The 18,574-nt window shown below is 38.3% G+C and overlaps 1 protein-coding gene across 1 annotated transcript in view; it reads right to left on the minus strand.

Annotated features, from left to right (window-relative positions):
* Positions 1-18,574, minus strand: part of PIGN (phosphatidylinositol glycan anchor biosynthesis class N) — a 112,895-nt gene that overhangs the window by 10,815 nt on the left and 83,506 nt on the right. Inside the window, exons 21-28 of the mRNA XM_085299596.1 lie at positions 16,272-16,374; positions 13,622-13,724; positions 11,333-11,419; positions 8,720-8,775; positions 8,151-8,226; positions 6,959-7,032; positions 4,148-4,190; positions 2,471-2,523 (exon numbers count right to left, since the gene is read on the minus strand). Of these exons, the coding sequence (XP_085155722.1) occupies positions 2,471-2,523; positions 4,148-4,190; positions 6,959-7,032; positions 8,151-8,226; positions 8,720-8,775; positions 11,333-11,419; positions 13,622-13,724; positions 16,272-16,374 (595 nt within the window). The remainder of the gene's footprint in view (positions 1-2,470; positions 2,524-4,147; positions 4,191-6,958; positions 7,033-8,150; positions 8,227-8,719; positions 8,776-11,332; positions 11,420-13,621; positions 13,725-16,271; positions 16,375-18,574) is intronic.

Consider the following 18,574-nt stretch of genomic DNA (forward strand, 5'->3'; position numbering starts at 1 on the left):
AACTGAGAGAATAAGGACATCATGTTAATGTGGATATGCAGTATGGTACAATGAGATGTAAAGCCAGGAACTAGGGGACAAAATTAAGAAATGGAAACACACGAGTTCAGTAAACAAGAACACTTCCACACAATGAAAGAGGCCCAGTAGGCCACAAAAAACCACCATAAAACAACGGAGAAGGCCTTATTTTTCCTGAAGGATTAAAAACTAAAGGCCTTATTTTTCCTGAAGGATTAAAAACTAGCTCTTACATACAAAAGTTCTGAACACTGGTATTGAAATACTCAAGTGTTGTCAAATGAGTATTTCCTGAACTTATACATTCTTAGTAGAATATCCCTGGAATTCAGCAGAGACTCTAGAGGAAGGAATCTCCCAAACTTCAATAGGCAAATAAATTGCTGCTTTTTCAGTCTTTGATTTCAGTGCTCTGGCAACCACTAATATAAAATGAATCTGGAAAATTATGCTCCCCACCTCCCCCCAAAAAAATTTCTTATCTGTGCCACAAAAAGAAAGAAAAGACGACAGCAGCTGTCCATCCCTAAGGACGCTGCTATTCTTTGTTTCCTGGATTTTTACAGAGGCTCCACTGAGATACAAATGATGAAAAAAAAAAAAAAAAAAAAAAAAAAGAAGAAAAAGAACGATCATTTCCTGCACTGACTCAGTCTTCTCAGGAAAATTTTGGCAACACCTAAAATGTCAAATGAGTAAGGATATTTTCAGAACCTTCTGCCAAAGCAATAGCAGGTAACAAGAATGCCACAGAGCTGTCACAGCAGTTGTAGTAAGAGGACACGGAAGAGCCACTTTAGTACTTGTCTCCCACTAAGACCTGCCCACAAGCTTGCAAAGCTCATCTTCCCTCACAGGAATGCACAAAGTATCTTCTGCTGTTGTCTACTGACCCTCAAGCCTGGCAACATGAAACAGCACAACACTGCTCAGTTCTGAAGATTCAGGGGCTAAAACCGTTGCTTGTGCTAGACAAGAAGAGGATTGCTTCAGTTCTGCATACGGCTTTACCTGGTTTCTTGTGCAACCGAGAATGCTTTATTTTATATACATATTTTACAGACACAAACATATAACATACATAAAAACTACAATAAAATAATGTAAGTGGCAAGGTGAARCACTCAAAAACAAAGTAATGACAAATTTATGGCTGCATGAGCATTATGTGCTACCACATTATAAATTGATCACAAATTACTTTTTCAAAAGGACTCTTTCAGAGCTTTCTTGAGGGCACAAAGCATATACACCGAGAAGCAGAATTACACTGGTGCATAACCACCTTCCCTGAAGTCTTGGGAACAAGGCATACTTCCAGTTGAAATAGATCCAAGAAGGTATCATGGTTGTAAATCCCTATGCTACAAAGCCTGTATATCAGAAAGGAAGTTTTTGGTGACCTGTGACAATTTTTATTTTTGCTTGCTAACTCCCAATTAGAAAGCCTCTTGTCAAACAGAAGCGATCATTTCTGCACCTTTAATATGCATATTAATCTACATATGAATTCAAACCACCAAAGGATGAAGCCATCTGACCTACCAAAAACTTGATCACCTCCCACTGGGAGCTTCCAAAAGGTAGCCATGAGAAGGAATTTTTACCTCCACAAAAAACAAACAGAAAGTGTGTGTGTGTGTACACATACATGTACTGGAGGGAGTGTGAGGATGAGCAAAGCAAATGTAGACTAAATAGAATATTAATATTAACCATGGGTCACTATTCAACTTTTGTTTAAATAACAGCTTCAAGTAACCAGATTGGTTGGATTATTAACAACATATTCTCTCTTAACTTTCTTACAGAATATTACCTCTTTCCATAGCTCAGGGAAGGTAAATCCAAAATGCGTACTTTTCGTTATTTCCGAGATAGTCACAAATAAAGCCAAAAAGTTGAAAATCTACCCTATGAACTTTGCTGTGGAGGCTAGTAGGATTCATAACGCAAAACAGAAATATATTTCTTATAGCTCTAATTTCCATGGTTAAATATTACAGGTTTATTCTCCTCCAACTAGGGGCAGAATAAATGCATAAGTCTTGCTAGCCACCAGCACATTTACATGAAGCTCATTAATTCACAGGGGATCATATATGGAGTAGATTCAAGGCAACTCACAATTCTGATAATTTCTGTTTTGCATTTTAGTTTTAATTTAAAATATGTTATGTAATTATTGTTTTTTTTAAAATTAAATATTACTAACTGGTTTTCCTGCCATGATAAATCCATTACTCATTCCATGTCACTGTGGCACAAATTTTAAGACCCAAGTTTTAGGTTGGGGTGTGTGTGTGTGTGTGTGTGTGTGTGTGTAATCTCACCAAAGCATTTGATTAGGGAGAGTAATTGGAAAAAATTACAAGAGTTCTAAGTAGATAAACAACAATATTAACCTATGAGCCTTCTGAAAATGCAGTGGAGGCAAAAAATACTGTACCTTGTTCCTATATCGAGCCAGCTTCCATAATCTTTAACTAAAAAGAAAAAGTGCTAGGAAATAAAAAATAACTTTGATTAGTATACCAACATTGCACAACTTGAAACACACAATTAAAAACAGTACTTTAGGCAGTTTACTCAAAGTTCTTAATTCTTCAAGGCAAGACCTTTCCAGGAATGCTCATTTGGACCAAAGTGAAGAATACTCTAGGAGCCTGAAACAGATTTCACATGGTATCAAACACAAACAGATAAGGATAGATTAAGTTCTGTCTAGCTATGTTCGCAAGAAGCAGGGAGGATTACCAGCAGAGAATCTTTGCAGTAAGAAAAGCCAAATCACTTGATTGCTTAAAATAATGGATCCTATAACATCTTGTGCCAAAGAAAAGGCTACATATTGTTTTCTTAGCATTTTGCCCCAAATTTATTTGGGCTACTCAGCCAGTTCCCCATCTTTAAGATGAGACTAATGCTGGGAGAAGACTAAGTTTGAGCTGTCTATTAGTTAATCCCGCAAATTCTAGCTGGTGGCCACATTAAACATTTAATAATATTTAAATCCATAAACCAGTTTTATTTTTTATTTTTTTAAAACCTTTTCCATTTCTTGTATACACACAGTTCCTGCATAGCAAACTTCTTTGGTGGTCATGCTTTGCTTTGTTCACCACTACACATTTGCAAATTGTTTTAAAAACATTAAGTCAAAGTAGAAAAATATGAGAGATATAAGACCTCAATCTGAATGGTACATCTCTCTCCACTGTTTTTTTTTCCCTTTTGGTCTGGTTGGACTGATTTTATTAGCAAAATGCAATGAGTGTGGTTTACTAGTATTTTAATCCTTTTCCTATGGCAGTTATATATAAAAAAAACAGTTTAGTCAAAAAGATTTTTTTTAAATGCACAAAACCATACCTTTTCGATTTCTCACTCTACAGACAAAGGAATCATTATTTGGTTTTGTACCAGTTTTTCCCTATAAGCTAAGATCCATAAATCACACTGTACAATCAAGTCACATCAGGAATATTTACTCCAAAGGGCTGAAACTAAAACAGTTTGTGCAAAGTGAGAACACTATCTCTACCTGCTGCTTTAAAAGATGTTCCAGTTTATTTTGTGATACCATGGACATAAGCTCACTGAAGAAAATACTTCCTAATAGCTTATTATAAAGAGCATAACATTTCTTTTCAGATGTTACACATCATCTGAATTCTGACTACTCTAACACTGGAACTGGTGGGTAGTACATTTTTCCTTTTCTCTTTTTTGAGAGAAAAGATGAGGGGAGAGAGGAGAAGGTTCAAAAATACCTGAAAATTAACTAGATCTGTCACACAGCTAAAACTGATATTCTTATTTAAATCCTTCTTACGAACTTGATCACAAAAAACATATGAAAAATCGGGAATGACAATTCACAATGAAAGAGTCAAAAAGTGAAGTAATAAGAATATTGCCTCTTCAGAGGCCTTAATTACATGAAATTCAAAGAGTGGTGATTGGAGGACTTTTATCTCTAAATTATGCTAGGATTCTGATTCAATTTACTGCCCTAGTTCCAAAACCTTTGAAGTCTGAAACAAATTCAGATCTCCCCAGATGGAATTAGGAGAGTACTCTGCTTCTTCATCTTATTTGAACAGAATGTGCAACAGCAGCTTACCAAAGCCATAACGTCTGAAATCACAAGAACAATGAGGAAAAGGCTGAAAGAGAAAAAAAAGAAAGAAAGAAAAAAAAAAAGAGAGAATCAGACCATCAACCTTTATTCATGGCCACAGATTATTGCTAAACTTACTACAACCCCATTAAGAAATTAAAATATAACATGATTTCTTGCACTTGCCTTTCAATCACTCAGATACATGTCAATGTACCAGAGAACAGTTAGAATATGACTAGAGCATTTGGTGCTTGTAATTCCACCCCGCTTGAAAAAGACATTTCAAGTTAACAGAGCTTCAATTTTGTAACAGAGAAACCAAAGACGAGTCATTTACCAGAAAACAAGAGCTGCAACCCAAAGGCTGGGTGTGAGGCATACTTTTAATGCTTGTCAGAAACAAATGCTACAAACCGGGTCTGCCCAGCAGGTAACACCCATTCCTGACATTGGGAACTTGCGTGCCAATTAGGTCAAATAAAGTTAATTTAGAAGTTTAATCAGAGTGACCAAACCTGAGCTGATCAGTCCGGTTCTGAGGCTAAGTGCGGCAGGAGGCCCCCAGGTGCCTCTAAGCTGCTCCAGGAACACCCAGTGCTTTGGGAACGTGCGCCCCAAGCCACAGCTCTCTCCGTCAGACTGCAGGCTACTTCAGGAAAGCAGGTGCAGCCAATAAAATGAACCAAAAGGGAGCACATAGAACTGTTTTTCTCCCCATCTTCTTTTCATTAAACTACATAAATTCTAAACTACATGAAAGCAGTTGCTACAACTGGTTAAAACTAGTTTCTAAGTTAATGACATTGAAGCAATGTTGCAAACAGCTAACCCATTAGCAGAAAAGTCTCTACAATACAGTTCATTTACTAGTACCATCATCACAAATACGTGAAGCTTTTTGTTTCTGAAAATATTCTACTGTAGAATTGCATGACTATGTACTGGGGGACACACATACTCCCAGTCACCTGATGAGAAAGTTGTATCTTCTACTATTGCTTAGGTCTAGGTAATGTTTCATTAGTAAAATAAGGATGCAACAAACCTATTATTTCTCAGACTCATTGAAAGTCTCTCTCAAATTGTGTGTGGCTCAGATAGGATTCAATCTTGTAGTGCCTCGTAAGCACTCAACTAAAGGGCTGTTTTAACAGGCGAGCTGTAAGAACATAYTCTGACGGAATATTCCCCATGAGTAGCAAAAAATTTCTTTTATCCCTAAAACAAAGAGTTTGGGAGTGATTTGTCCAAATCACAAAAATCTGGGTTTTGCCCTCCTGAACTGCAGGAAGCCTTTCACAATGGAAGGACAACACTAATCTCAGGGTATATGTGCAACTATACAAAGACAAAATAGCCGTCTGTGATGGCTTAATCTAGCTAGCAGAGGCAGCAAGAGCAATAAATAGCCTGCAGCACAGACTCTGGGATGTGCTGACAACCAGAGCACAACACCCCCCCGGGGATCCTGGCTACATCCTCCGTTACTGTCTTGCTCCCCAGCCGACGCTGCGGCAGTATCATTGTGAGTGTTACCTGGACAGCTAAATCAAGCCAGCAAAACACCGTCCTCGGTTACAACCACAGCCTCGTAAAGCGGCACACAYGTACTCACGTCCTCTGTTTTAAGAAGTATTTATGTTTTCTCCTCTCTCACACGCACACGCACATCCCATAGATGACTGCAATAGCACTGGCGCTGCCAGGGCAGGCGCTCAGAAGTTTGGGAACACCGACTTTGCGATGCCTCATCCCTATAAACGCCAACGGGTAGCTGGTCTTCTGAGCCACCCTTGCCCACAACGCAGCCCTGCTCCTGTGGGAGCCTCAGCAAGGAGGACAGACACCCTTCCACGGGGTCCAAGACAGCCCCCCCACCCTGCCTGCACAGCTATGGAAAAACAGGTGGGCACAGCAGGGAGCCTCAGGCCACCTCTCCGAAGAGCAAGTGAGGTTGCACCCAGCTGCCACRTCCCTGGTCAGAACAGGGTGCCGTTGTGCAAAGACACAACAGGCAGGGTGCAAGCAGGATGAAACCAAAGAGAGAGGCACAGCGCATCACATGGAGCAAYGGCAGCTTTCCCAAGTTCAACCGAGCCACACTCAGGACACGCTCACTRCAGTCCCCCTGCCATGGGCCAGCAGGACTTCTGATCTACCCCGTGCCACATTCCACCACGATGAACTCAAAACTACATGGGTGACGGGGACATGCTCCTTCACAGTATCATCCATAATCCCATATGACAAGCAGAGGATTCAACCATGTCCTTTGGTCCACTGAAAGGGCTAGGGAGGGGTAAAAGTTTAACCTGGGCAGTACTAAATTGCCATGCACAGCCTACTTTTTTTCCCTCCCTTTTCTTCAAAATACTATTTGTGGTAAGGTCAGTGCTACAAACCTCTAAATCAGCTAGATTATAAACAGGTTATTTAGAATATTGTACTATAGGCAGGGATTCAATACAAAACAAAAATCAAAATTTAAATTCAGTTAATTTTTCTACATTAAGGAAAAAGGTGCTCCTACTGTGTATTTTCAACAACAAATATTAAATATCTGATTGCTTCAGACAGGGCAAACACTTCCATTTATACTCATTTATTACTGAGAAAAGGATTCTTGAGCTTGCAAAAACAAAAAATTCCAAACAACAATATCAAATAAAAGTAACAGTATGATCTCTTGGTTGTTGTTGGGGATTTTTGTTTTTTTTTAGTTTTTTAAATAAGATTGATATTTGACAACTATGACTTCTGGCAAAATAGATTTGAAATCCTACTAATACAGAAATATAGCACATACTATACCTTTTAGAAGAAAGTTGCGTTGTGACTTGGACAGCTTCAAAAGCACATGATACCAAAACAAATGGGATTACAACCTGTTTAAAACAGAAATTATATTTTAGTTTACAACCACATTTACAAAACAACCTGGGAGGCTGAGGAAACATTTTCACACTTTCAAAATTATCATTAAGTGTTTACAGTGTATAAATAAAAATATTGGCAAGAAAAGGTTGAAAATCATTTTGCAGGAAGCCTGTTTAATAAATGAATAAAAAAACCCTTCCATGGTCACAGCTGAACTGCAGTGAAACAAACCATGAGGCAATATGGAAAACTATAATTAAAACACACTAATGATCCTCACTTCATTTATCTGTTTTTGATTGGTAATAAATACTTCCAAAAGGCTAGAACAAAACACTATTCAGGTCTCACATGACAGGTTGCAGAACTCCAAGTATAATAAGACAATCTCATCTCAGCCACAAATATCTGCATATAGATTGTATTCAGCAACAAAACGGTAATACTGCTCCTCCAAAATCAAGTCAAGTAAATGTAAATAGCTCATTGAATTAAAAAAAATAAGTTAGAAACATTTTTTTTTCTAATTTAAGTCTGCTTTCTCTGGGACAGAAGCAGGAGAAACAGAAGGGCCTACGTTAGAAGGGCCTATACTGCAATGTCAGAGAAGAGCTTCAACACCTTGCCTAAAAACAAGAAGTGTAATTCAGTCCCTAGCAAACTAACAGGGTATTAACAAGGTACTAAAATCATCAAAAATAGTGTTCATTGTAAAATAACAACCTAATCATTAGGACACTTCAGACCTGTGCTTTACATATGCACATAGATGAAGCTAATATATATATTTCCTCAATGCTTCTGTAGATAATACATTATGGCAAAAATGTACCATTTGTCAAATAATTTAAAAAGTCTTTTCAACATTTAAAATTTCTGTTTAAATACAATAGAGCAATCTACTGCAGGTAAGTTACATTTTCTATACACTTTATTCTCTCTCTTTCGCAGAATCAGAAAGATCTATCTAGAAACACCACTACGGCTGAAAGCTGCACATGTGATTAAGGGGGTTAATGAATCTCAAATATATATATGTTTTTGCAAATTGCAAAGTAATAGCTATGTGCATGATATATTATTTATTAAACATTTTTTTCGCAAAAATTTCACTAAAATTACTAACCTTCAGCACAAGCAAGCCTCCCATCAGAAAGGGACTGAACACCGTCAGGAAACAATAGACAGAAGCCGGATCGAAACTAGAGAAGCATGAAAAAGGCATTACAGCTTATCTTTGAAATGGCATTTTCCATTTAAAAAAAGCAGAGTTATTTAGTCATTCCTGCAACTCACATTGTACATAGACATTTTTAAGCAAGTCTTCCAACTTGCTCTTGTCTTGAGCAAGTATTAAATTAGCAAGGACTATTCACCTCACTTTTCTTTCACTATGTTTTTTTTCTCTACTTGTGCTTGTCGAGGTGCCATGCTGCCGGGGAGCAGCGAAGCTCTCCGCTCTAGCACTGCCAATAAATTCCACTGGAAACCGAGAAGACCTAGTACCCAATAAGCTCCGGCTCTTAGGGAGCAGGCTCTAGAGAGCAGAAACGAAAGGAAAMATTACCATCATTCCACTGAATGTTGCTTTAATGCTGCTCCCCTGATTTTGCTAACCAAACCTATATTCAGCATGCTAACTGTAGGGAGATGTTTTGCACCCTGCTGCTTTTCAAACCAATGAATAAAATTTACCTGTTAACAGAAGCTATGTTGCCAGTGCCAAAAAAGGCTGTCACTATGAAGAAAACCTAGATGTAGCTAAGGAAAATACACCACAAAAAACAGTTAGAGTAAAACAAAAACACACTTTTTTCTGCTTCCTTGCAGTTTGCCTTCAAAATCCTGATACCGAACTACAAGAAGCTGGCCCACTATTACAGCTTTACACTGTGCTTAAGACAGACAAAGTATTGCCTGGCTCTACCCCAAATTTCAGATATGACTATGTCAGTTTTGAAATAGAGGGACGGCACATTTATGATTTTTGAGCCCGTCTTGATGCCTCTGCTGGAGAAATGCAACTTGTTTTTCCTAGGTGCCTAGCAAGGTAGAAACATATCTGGACCACAACGCCAACTGCACTTTCAAACGCACGTGTGTTTGCAGACGGTACTGACGTGTATGGGTACTGCACACCAACATAGATAGTGTTACTGAGCAATCAACCGTTGAAGAGGTCATTGGCTAAGCAACAAAAGTAAAGGTTTTTGCACTATCCCTCAAAGAATTTTGTTGCCCAAAGGCTGTGCTGAGCTTATTCGTTGCAACACGGGACTCCCAGTTATTCCTTACTTAGGCGAGGGAGGAAGATTCTGGTATCTGCACAGCTGGAAGTTTTTATAAACCCACTGTTTTCAGATCGGTACAACCCTTACTGCTACATGAGCCCAGGAAAGGGGGAGGATGGTACCTTGCTGTCTCTGGAGCTCTCTGGCATCCATTACGGCTCACATCTCTTCTGTCAATGAATGGTTTTAGTTTCTCTTTTCCTTCAGGCAGAGGTTTAGACAGTGATGATGGCTCCTGTCTTTAGCGCTCCCTCTGGTCCCTGTAGTCTGGTTATAGCTTCCTGTATTGGCTCATTTAAATCTTTGCATAAACAGCTTGCTATGAACTCCACAGCAGAATCACTGAGGTTCTGCGTGCAATATTTTGGAAGGATTAGGTCAGCATAGCTAAAGAACTTATACCTCCCAGGAGTATCACATCGTTTCAAGTTTAGTAACACAGCAATCTAGCAGCACAGCATAGTTCTGCCAGTTAAGATTTATAAGAACGACAATTCTGTAATAAAACAGAAAAAAAAAAAAAGCCCAGTAGCACATAGGTCCGAGTCGCAGCCTAATCAAGATGCTAAGCATATACAATCTGCATCTTATTCTGGAAGATCAGGCTACAAGGCCCCTGAGTAGAGGCTGACTCTTCAGTCCTAAATGAGAATCATGACATAGTCTTTTAAGATACACAACTTACAGGGTCATAGTTGCAATGTGATTGCTCCAGCACAGAAGGCTTCCCTTTTTGGCACAATTACTTGTAATTGTTAATCATCTTCTAAATGCAAAAAGCTCTTCTGAGCTAGTATTAATTGTGCCTGGCCTCAGTAAAAGGTGTGTGTTTTTTCAGGCACTGAACAGAGTATGTTCAGGTATTTTAGATTATGATGAGATTAGAGAAGGACTATGTTGAAGCTTTTAAAAAAATATAATCACATTGCTTATTTTTGTTTCAGCCATTTTTTTGGATCTGGCAAACAATGATAGCTTTACTAAATTTTAGATTTTTATATATATATATATATATATATATATATATATCAAAATAGCAAATGAAATAAAGAAGTTTACTGCAAGGTGTTTCTGTTGCTCTTTGGGTACATCCCAAAGCAAACAAATATTTAGCACCAAAAAATAAACATCAATAAATTCAAACAGCATCTACTCCGTGATTCTGATTGACCCTCTCTGATTTGGTTATTCCACAAACTATAAAGCCTGTTTTTGTAGGAACTGGTATTCAAACAACTCCTGCCTCAGCACCAGCTACGACAAACCCACCTACGCAATAAATCCTTCTATTCCAGACTTGCTCATAAWTTCTCTCCCACTTACATATCCGTTATCCTTGCTGTCAAATAACCCTCATCTAACTGCAATTACGTGATAAGAGAGAAAAATGGTGTGATTATCAAGTCTTTACAGTATTTAAAAGTCATCAACAGCAATTTCAGTTTCAGGAATGTAAAATCACTGTTATGTTAGTGAACAAACAAACAACATCTCCCACCCAATCTAGATGAATTTCTAACAGCGGAAACAACACATGCTATAAATAATTCTGGACCAGATCCTGGGAACACTTTTCATTAGAGTCTTCAATAACTTTCGTTCTCATCTCATCCAATTGGCCTAATACACAGYCAAGTCTAAAATGAGAAAATAAGAATAATTTTAATATCCCCCTTTCCAACTAATCCGTGATGGCTGAATGATTTCCCTCCAGACAAAATGTAATAAAACCAAACTGAAAATGGGTCCCCTTAGAAGAAAGGTTAACTTGACTGTTAATGATCCTAAGAGACCAAATTTTTCAGAGTGGTCAAAGAGCCAGATACCAAAGCAGTGCAGTTTGTGTAGAATCACCGTATCAAAAAACATAATGTGCAAGGCCATGTTCTTTTGTGCGGCATGAGTCAAGACTACTAACTTCTGCTTCTACTGGCTACCAGACTACCGATTTTGGTTGCAGTACCTTCTGAAAGGAACCCGTATTCTCCTTGGAACACGGTAACCAGCAAAAGGATACAAAGAAGAAAGACCTACGGACATCATCCAGGTGGAGCTGTCGAAACTGCGTTATATCAGTAGCATAGGAGAAGTCAAAAACAGCRAGCTGGAAAGACAGCAGAGGAAATCAATCTCTAGTATTAACTGAAGTGTTTTGATGTAAGAACCATATTTTTACTGGAATGAATGAGAAATAAACCTACTTCCCCATCAATTGTTATTAGAGTGGCATCCTGATATGGACTGCAAATCTTTCCCATATTTTCATCATACTTTAATGAGCCAGTCAGAAGGATTGTACAAGTGAGATGATCAAATCAACATAGTAGAGTTTCTGCTGTTGTCTACACTAGAAAAGATGTTCTATGCCTTAGATTTATCACCTTTTTTCATTATAAATATTTCTCCTACACACACACACTTCCACTGCTCACATGAGCACGTGGATAAAGACCCACAGCAATAAATGACTGCAATTATTCTCAGTTGACTTATATTGTGAATGAGAATACTAAAATATTCTCCATCTCCTTCACTCAGTTCTCAATATGACATCACTTGATCTGAGGAGAAATTATCTTCATGGATTTTAAGAGGCCAATGAACTTTTCCCTAGGGAAAATTAAAAAATGAGTAATAGATATTCAATACTGTCAGCATTTTAATTAAAAGAAATCTCATATCATCAGAGAACTGACTTAGATTTTCAAATGAAAAAATTTCTTTGTGGCAGGTATCAACAGTCATTCTAGTGATGATTTTTCTAATCTAAAAAAATGTAAGTGGGATTGAGCATTATCACTCCTTTCATTTGCAACCAAAACAAAGGTCAGGAGACACACCAGGAGTGACAACAGAATATTTATTACAGCTCACTTGTGTTCTTTTCATTTGCATTTGGTTCATTAGAGGTTCAACACTGTTCTAGTCTTACACATAATACACTGCTTTAATGGAATTTTGTTTTTAAACAAACTAGAACATTAGACATCTATCAGGCAGGCAAGTATCAGAGGTGCCTTGTTACAACATGCAAAAGGTCAAAGTGGATCCCGGAGCAGGAAATGAATTCTAGAGATGTCTGTGCTGTGGTAGATACATCCTGTTGCTATCATAGCCTCACACTAATGGTATATATTTCACGTTCAGTTTCCTCTTCTGGCATTTAAGATGCTTCAAAACATGTCCACGTGAAATATCTTAAGTATATGTAATGGAAATAAAAAGTAGTGATTCTCATTTTCATTTATGAGACACAGCCTTTAATTGGTAAATCCTGTTCTCTCTTAAATTTTAAAATCACCTCCCTTGCATGTCAAACACAAAAACATAGTATTCGTCAGGTCCACTCAGATGGCTGCTTTTGCTCAGGTTTCATCACCTGGCATTTTTCTCCACTCATGGCATTATTATGAGCTACAAAAGGAAGGAAAGATCTGTACCACGACTTCTAATTACAAATGACTCCGGAAACTCCAGTGCATCCTTACCCAGATTCTCTATGATCTGCATCAACGACAGCACATTTGGGAGAAATGGGGAAGAGCAGTGTTGCAACCCCTGCCTGGCTCAACGCAGCCAGACAACTCCGTAACAAGCCCTTTGGTTCTAACCAACTCAAAGCATAAGCCCAGAGTACTAAACCATTGGCCTAACCTAACAGCAAAGTGGCAATATGGGCAGCATGGGCTTTGAACAGTGCTGATGCAATACACTAAATCTCAGAGTGAAAGTAATTGCATTGATGCATATTACAAAGCTCCCTTTCCAGGCAAATCCAAGAATGTACCACTCCCAAGTTTCGTCTCTGGCTCCATCTAAGCAGAAATAAAACACCATCCTTGAAGAGAGAGTGTGGCAGGGCAAAGTCAAACAAGATTTCTGGTACTTCCTATGGGTCATTTCAGCCTCTCACATGGACGTTTGTGACTCTTCTATCAGAGGAGGAGAAGATACAGCAATATTGTACTTAATCTAAAGAAAGYTATTATACCTTATTCTGAATTAGCAGTACACTCAAAGAACAGAGCTTTGTAGCCTACAGAATATACCACTAAGTCAAACTGATTTCCTACATTCTCAGGAACTGCTCTGATGAGGAATATCTTCAATAAAATCTCTCATAAATCTCTTTTACAAGGTCACATTCCCATTTTATAACAAAGTGATACTGGCTTTCCAAACTCAAAAGAAAGAATTGCAAAGCGTTGTGCTACAAAAACCACTGATAATATTTATTGTACCTCAAGGAAAAGACAATAAAGCTGATAATTAACCTGTTATAAATATAACTATCTGCAGCTGTTACCTTTGGTTTGAGTGAAAGACCATAGTGCTGCAGTGCTTCTTGTTCCATATTTATCCACACAAACATCAAACCAGAGAGCACCAGAGGAAAGAGAGCTTCATATCTGAATGACAACACAGTTAATCACAGTAAGTGCAGTTACCAAAAACTATTTTAACATCAATATTCTTTTTTTTCCTTACATGCATGACATACCAAACACCAAGCAGCACCAATCTCTTTTCTCCCCATTTCTGATGTATACCCACACTTCACTGGAGGAGTTTAAAGCATTAAACAATGATTATTAAATGGTAGATGTAGGAGAGTCAGAGGCTGCTTGAGCTTTGGTCAATCCACATTTTGGATTTTAAACATTCACATTCCCTTACTGGAAATGTGATAGCATGACACCCACATCATCAGATGGGTGTCCATTGGTGTGATGATTAACAAAATTGGATGAAACAAAATGGGACAGGAAAAAAAATATTTTCTGCAAAATAGAATATTTTATAGTTAGAACTATTTGCAATTGAAAACAAGAGGTATAGTCCAGCTTGAACAGACAACAACTAGCAAGTCTTTAGGGCCCAATTACATAAATTTATTTCAGTGATCTCAATCCAGCTCCCAAGAGAGGCATCCACATAATAAAAAGAGCATCATGTTTCAAAGTCAATCAATCTTTTTCTTTGTTACATWTGTCCATCCATCTCAATGGTAGTGTCAAGTTATGCTCTAATCAATGCAGCTCTGCTATTCCAGAAGCTAGACCCCCAGTATAGAAAGTCACTCCTGGCACCTAGAGCACTCAAGCATAGCAAACTACAAATCACAGAAGCACAGAATGGTTGAGGTTAGAAGGGACCTCTGGAGATCATCTAGTCCCCTGCTCAAGTAGGGTCACCTAGAGCACATTGTCACATCCAGGATCACATCCAGGTGGTTTTTGAATATCTCAAGAGAAGGAGACTCCAATTTACTTGAGAGAAATTAATCCTGTGCCCCTAGTAACTTAGGGGCTTACATTGTCATTAGATAATATTAATTGCCCCTTGTCTTCTATGTCACAGTTGTAAATGATGGTGTGCATCAGGGTTTTACGGGTGGAGGGAAAGAAATTGTAATGGACAGTGTCTACCGACAAGACTGTCRGTAGACAATCCTCCATTTTTTCTTGGATTCAGAGTTGTCTAAAAATATGAAACAATACAGTTAATCTTGGTATYGTTTATTTCATATTTCCCCTACAAAGCAGTTTCAACCTGCAGCAAAAAATTTTAGATAGACACTTCTGCTTTAATTATCAAATGACAAGCAGTTAATGAACATGAACATGACAAAGTTTGGGCTATCAGTAACAAAAGCGCCTGCAAACCTCATAGGAGCTTATGTTTGCTCACAAATTGAATGTCTTCAAATGAGCATAAGCAGCCACCAGCTTCAGCTGACKTTAACACTTGCCCTTGACTACACCTGGAGAGGTGCTGCAGCTACCTAAGCAAGACACCACGTTAGCATTACAGGATCCAACAGAGCATTAAGGAGAGAAACACTGGYTATTCTTCGCACTGGTTTTACTATGACTAGTTTTTAATGAATTGCTGGAGAAAACCATCTGAACACACTGTAGGATGACAGGAGAGAGTTGTCAGCATTCAAATGGTCTGGTGCAGGTCCAAAGTACAAACAGGGAGATTATGARCCTCAGGGAAAGCAACATTCATGCTTTATCCAGTAGCCAGGAAATMTTAAGAAGGTTGAGCATAAGAGTATGTTTGGGGACAGAGGTAAAATTAGGATCAAAACTTTAATGGGGAAGTGGRAGGAAGGGAAAGGTAGATGAGAGCACACAAGAAAGAGTGTGTACAAGAGCACGCAAAAAAGAAATGCTTCATGTGAAATGAATATATTCACAAGAGGCAGCTATTTCAAAATRTCTGCTGCAATATATTTTATTCCACTTAATTTTCCAATTGAATTAAATTTAAGTGGAAGGTGAGGGGGAAGAAATGGTTCCTACATTCCCCATTAGTTGGGCTCTAAAGACCTACCAAGTCTGGAAAATAAAGCATGAGATTGGCTGACACTTTTTTTCAATCTCAAACCCTTGGGAGTTGTCTTATCTGAAAAGAAGCAAGGCCTGCTCTTTATGGAGATCTAGAATCTCTAAAAGAAAGAAAAAAAAAAAAAAAAAAAAAGCACCTTCCATGAAAGTATCTCCTGGAAGAAAATTAGCTCTCATTTTATGGCCATTTCCTACAGTATGCCATTTAAGCCATAGTTAGATGCAAATGCCAAGCAGCTGGAAGATGGAAGTTATTTCTTTTAGTTTGTGAGCAGAAAAACACATACCAAAACAACAAAAAATATGAATTAAAACAGATTTCATTATTTTGGTACAAGAGCATTTGAATATATATCCTTCCAGCCCCTGCCTGATCTAGCTGAAAGGAATGTCAACAAAAGACAGTGCTTACAATACAAGGATAACCTTGGAATTTCTCCTGAAATTTTATTTAGGAAGCTAAACAAGATAAATGGTGAGACTTCAATAGGAAAAAATAATACTTTAATAGAAATGCTTATGAGATTCAGCAGAAAATTCCACATTTAGCCCCTGATTTTCATATTTGAGATCAAGCCAGATAGAGTAACAAAGAATTACCCTGTACTGAGGAGCAGATAGGTGGACATCAGGGAGAGTAGTATGCTGAACAGTCGCTGAAAGAGAAATGTGGAGCTCAAAAAAGGCAACACTGAGGAAGAAACTGCAATAAAAACGGATCCATCAGTCACTACATGCAAAACATTTCACCCCCGGTAACAACATAACATTATTCAAAGTTTGACATTTAATACACAGAAACTCAAATCTGGTCATATATGACCCTACTTTGAGAAGTTACTTTTGTTAAAGAAACCCAAGTGTTCAGAATGTTTAATATTTATCAAAAGTAACTYCGGATTCTCTATCATATTAATTTCCTGGCTGTCTAATCCACAGTTGTTACAAYTTCTCATGAATTTCTCATGTGCTTCAGATAATCCAGACAGCAGTACCCCCCAAAAACAGTTAAACTTGACTGTTCAATATGAGCCTGAGAACCACTTACCATGGCCTTRAGTACCTCCAGCAGCTCCAAGACTGCAGTTGCAAAACCACTGCTCCACTGTATTGGATTAGGAAACCTGCCACATTTTGAGTGTGACTGGAAATACTGGCAGCGTTTAATACAGAAACCATCAACTTACAGGTTTCTGTAGTTGAAAGGTTTAAAACCAGGAGTATTTAAGGAAGTACAGGGGACCTATTCTTTGTAATTCCTATGTCTTCTTGCCTTTAACATTTAAAATATTTCTCTAATGCTCAGCTRCCCAAACAAGTAGCCTAGTTAACACACAGCACTGGCTCTGAAGAGCCTCCTCTCACAAGGAAAACCTCTGCAGGTGAGGACAAGGCCCAAGAGTTTGCAGGAGTAGAGAGGAAATAGGTTACTGGACAGGTGAATAAAGGTGAAGAAAAGAAGAGCGAAAACGCCCAACTGCTTGGAGAAGAGAAATGGAGAGGAAAAAGCATTTGCTGCCATTTGGCCATTTTTAAACCTGAATTTTTATATAAGAATTTAATTTGATCTCTTTATAAAGTGAGTTGACAAATAACATTGGTGTGATTCTTCAATGTGCTATGATCCCCTACACATTACTGAATCACTCAGTCTGCATCAACAGCAAGTCTTAATTCATGACTAATTACCTGATTCAGTAATAAAATCAAAATACACAGAAAGTGCATTGTTTGGTTGTGTTTATTGTCATAGTATAGCTCTGTAATAGTAGTTTTAGTAAACACATGCATGAAATACTGATGGGTTTCYAAAATTTGTGAGTCAGCATGTTCTACTTCGTGGCTTCCAGTCTCAGCCCCTGTTACAATAACTGAGTAAGTGACTATTTCAAGGGTGCTTCAGCCTCTCAGCATCACTTGTATCATTCCGTGCTTAAAGGCAGCCCTGGCTCAAGGAGGAACTCCAGGRACATTCACTGCAAGTCAGAACTGGCAGAAAGGAATTGAGTACAGCAACTGGCCTCYGTGGATGACACTGAACACATCAGATGTATATTGCCCTCTAAATTCTGTGCACAGTTGTAGGAGAGAAYAGATGAGTGGCCAGCTGGTCATAATCGTCCCTTCCCTCTCTGAGGTATCACATCAGATATTAAACATCAAAAGACCTCCATGTTTCTGGTTGGCCTATGCAAACCTCTCTACATGACTCCTGCCACAGTTATAACATTAAAGTCTTCAAAATTTGTCACATGGCTAAGATAGAYTTCTGCTGATGAAAAAGCTTGGTTGAAATATAATGTATATGTATTTAAAAGATCTGCTAGCATAAAAAAGGAGGTTCTGAAGAATGTGGGAAGCAGCTGGATTCACACTGACTGCTGGGCTTGCCTCTGTTTTCTGTTAAGCTGCATTTGCAGCRACTATACAGTGCAACAGCTGAAGTCAGCTCTACACAAGCCTGTAGGAACACAAGACAAATTCACTTGCCTGGTTCTACAAAGAGCTAACTTTCTTTTAAAAAGTATTTGGGGGCTTAAATTAAAACTTTAAACACAGTAGGCTTCGTATCTGTCAGAATGAATAGTTGGGAAGGGGGTAACCATTTGCTAAAACATCAGAAGTGTCATTTCCAGCTTATTAATATCAAGAATAACTACTGATAACTGCAACTTAAATATATAAATATACTGAGGTGCAAAATGTGAGTTCAGCYAGTAACAGTGCTATTCCAAAACTCTCTTCCAGAAAAGAATGAAGAGAAATCTTACCCACCTATAATGGTGACAAGTTTGAGAAACCTACATCAGACCTTGGTACCTTAACTGTTACAATGCCATGTTTGTGGTAGATGTTAGTCACAGGTAGATGCTCTTTCGTGGTTACACTAGTGACAAGGCATT

Source organism: Rhea americana, unplaced genomic scaffold (genome assembly GCF_003343005.1).
Source record: "Rhea americana isolate MKP2758 unplaced genomic scaffold, rheAme1 scaffold_150, whole genome shotgun sequence".
In the NCBI taxonomy this organism is placed as follows: domain Eukaryota; kingdom Metazoa; phylum Chordata; class Aves; order Rheiformes; family Rheidae; genus Rhea; species Rhea americana.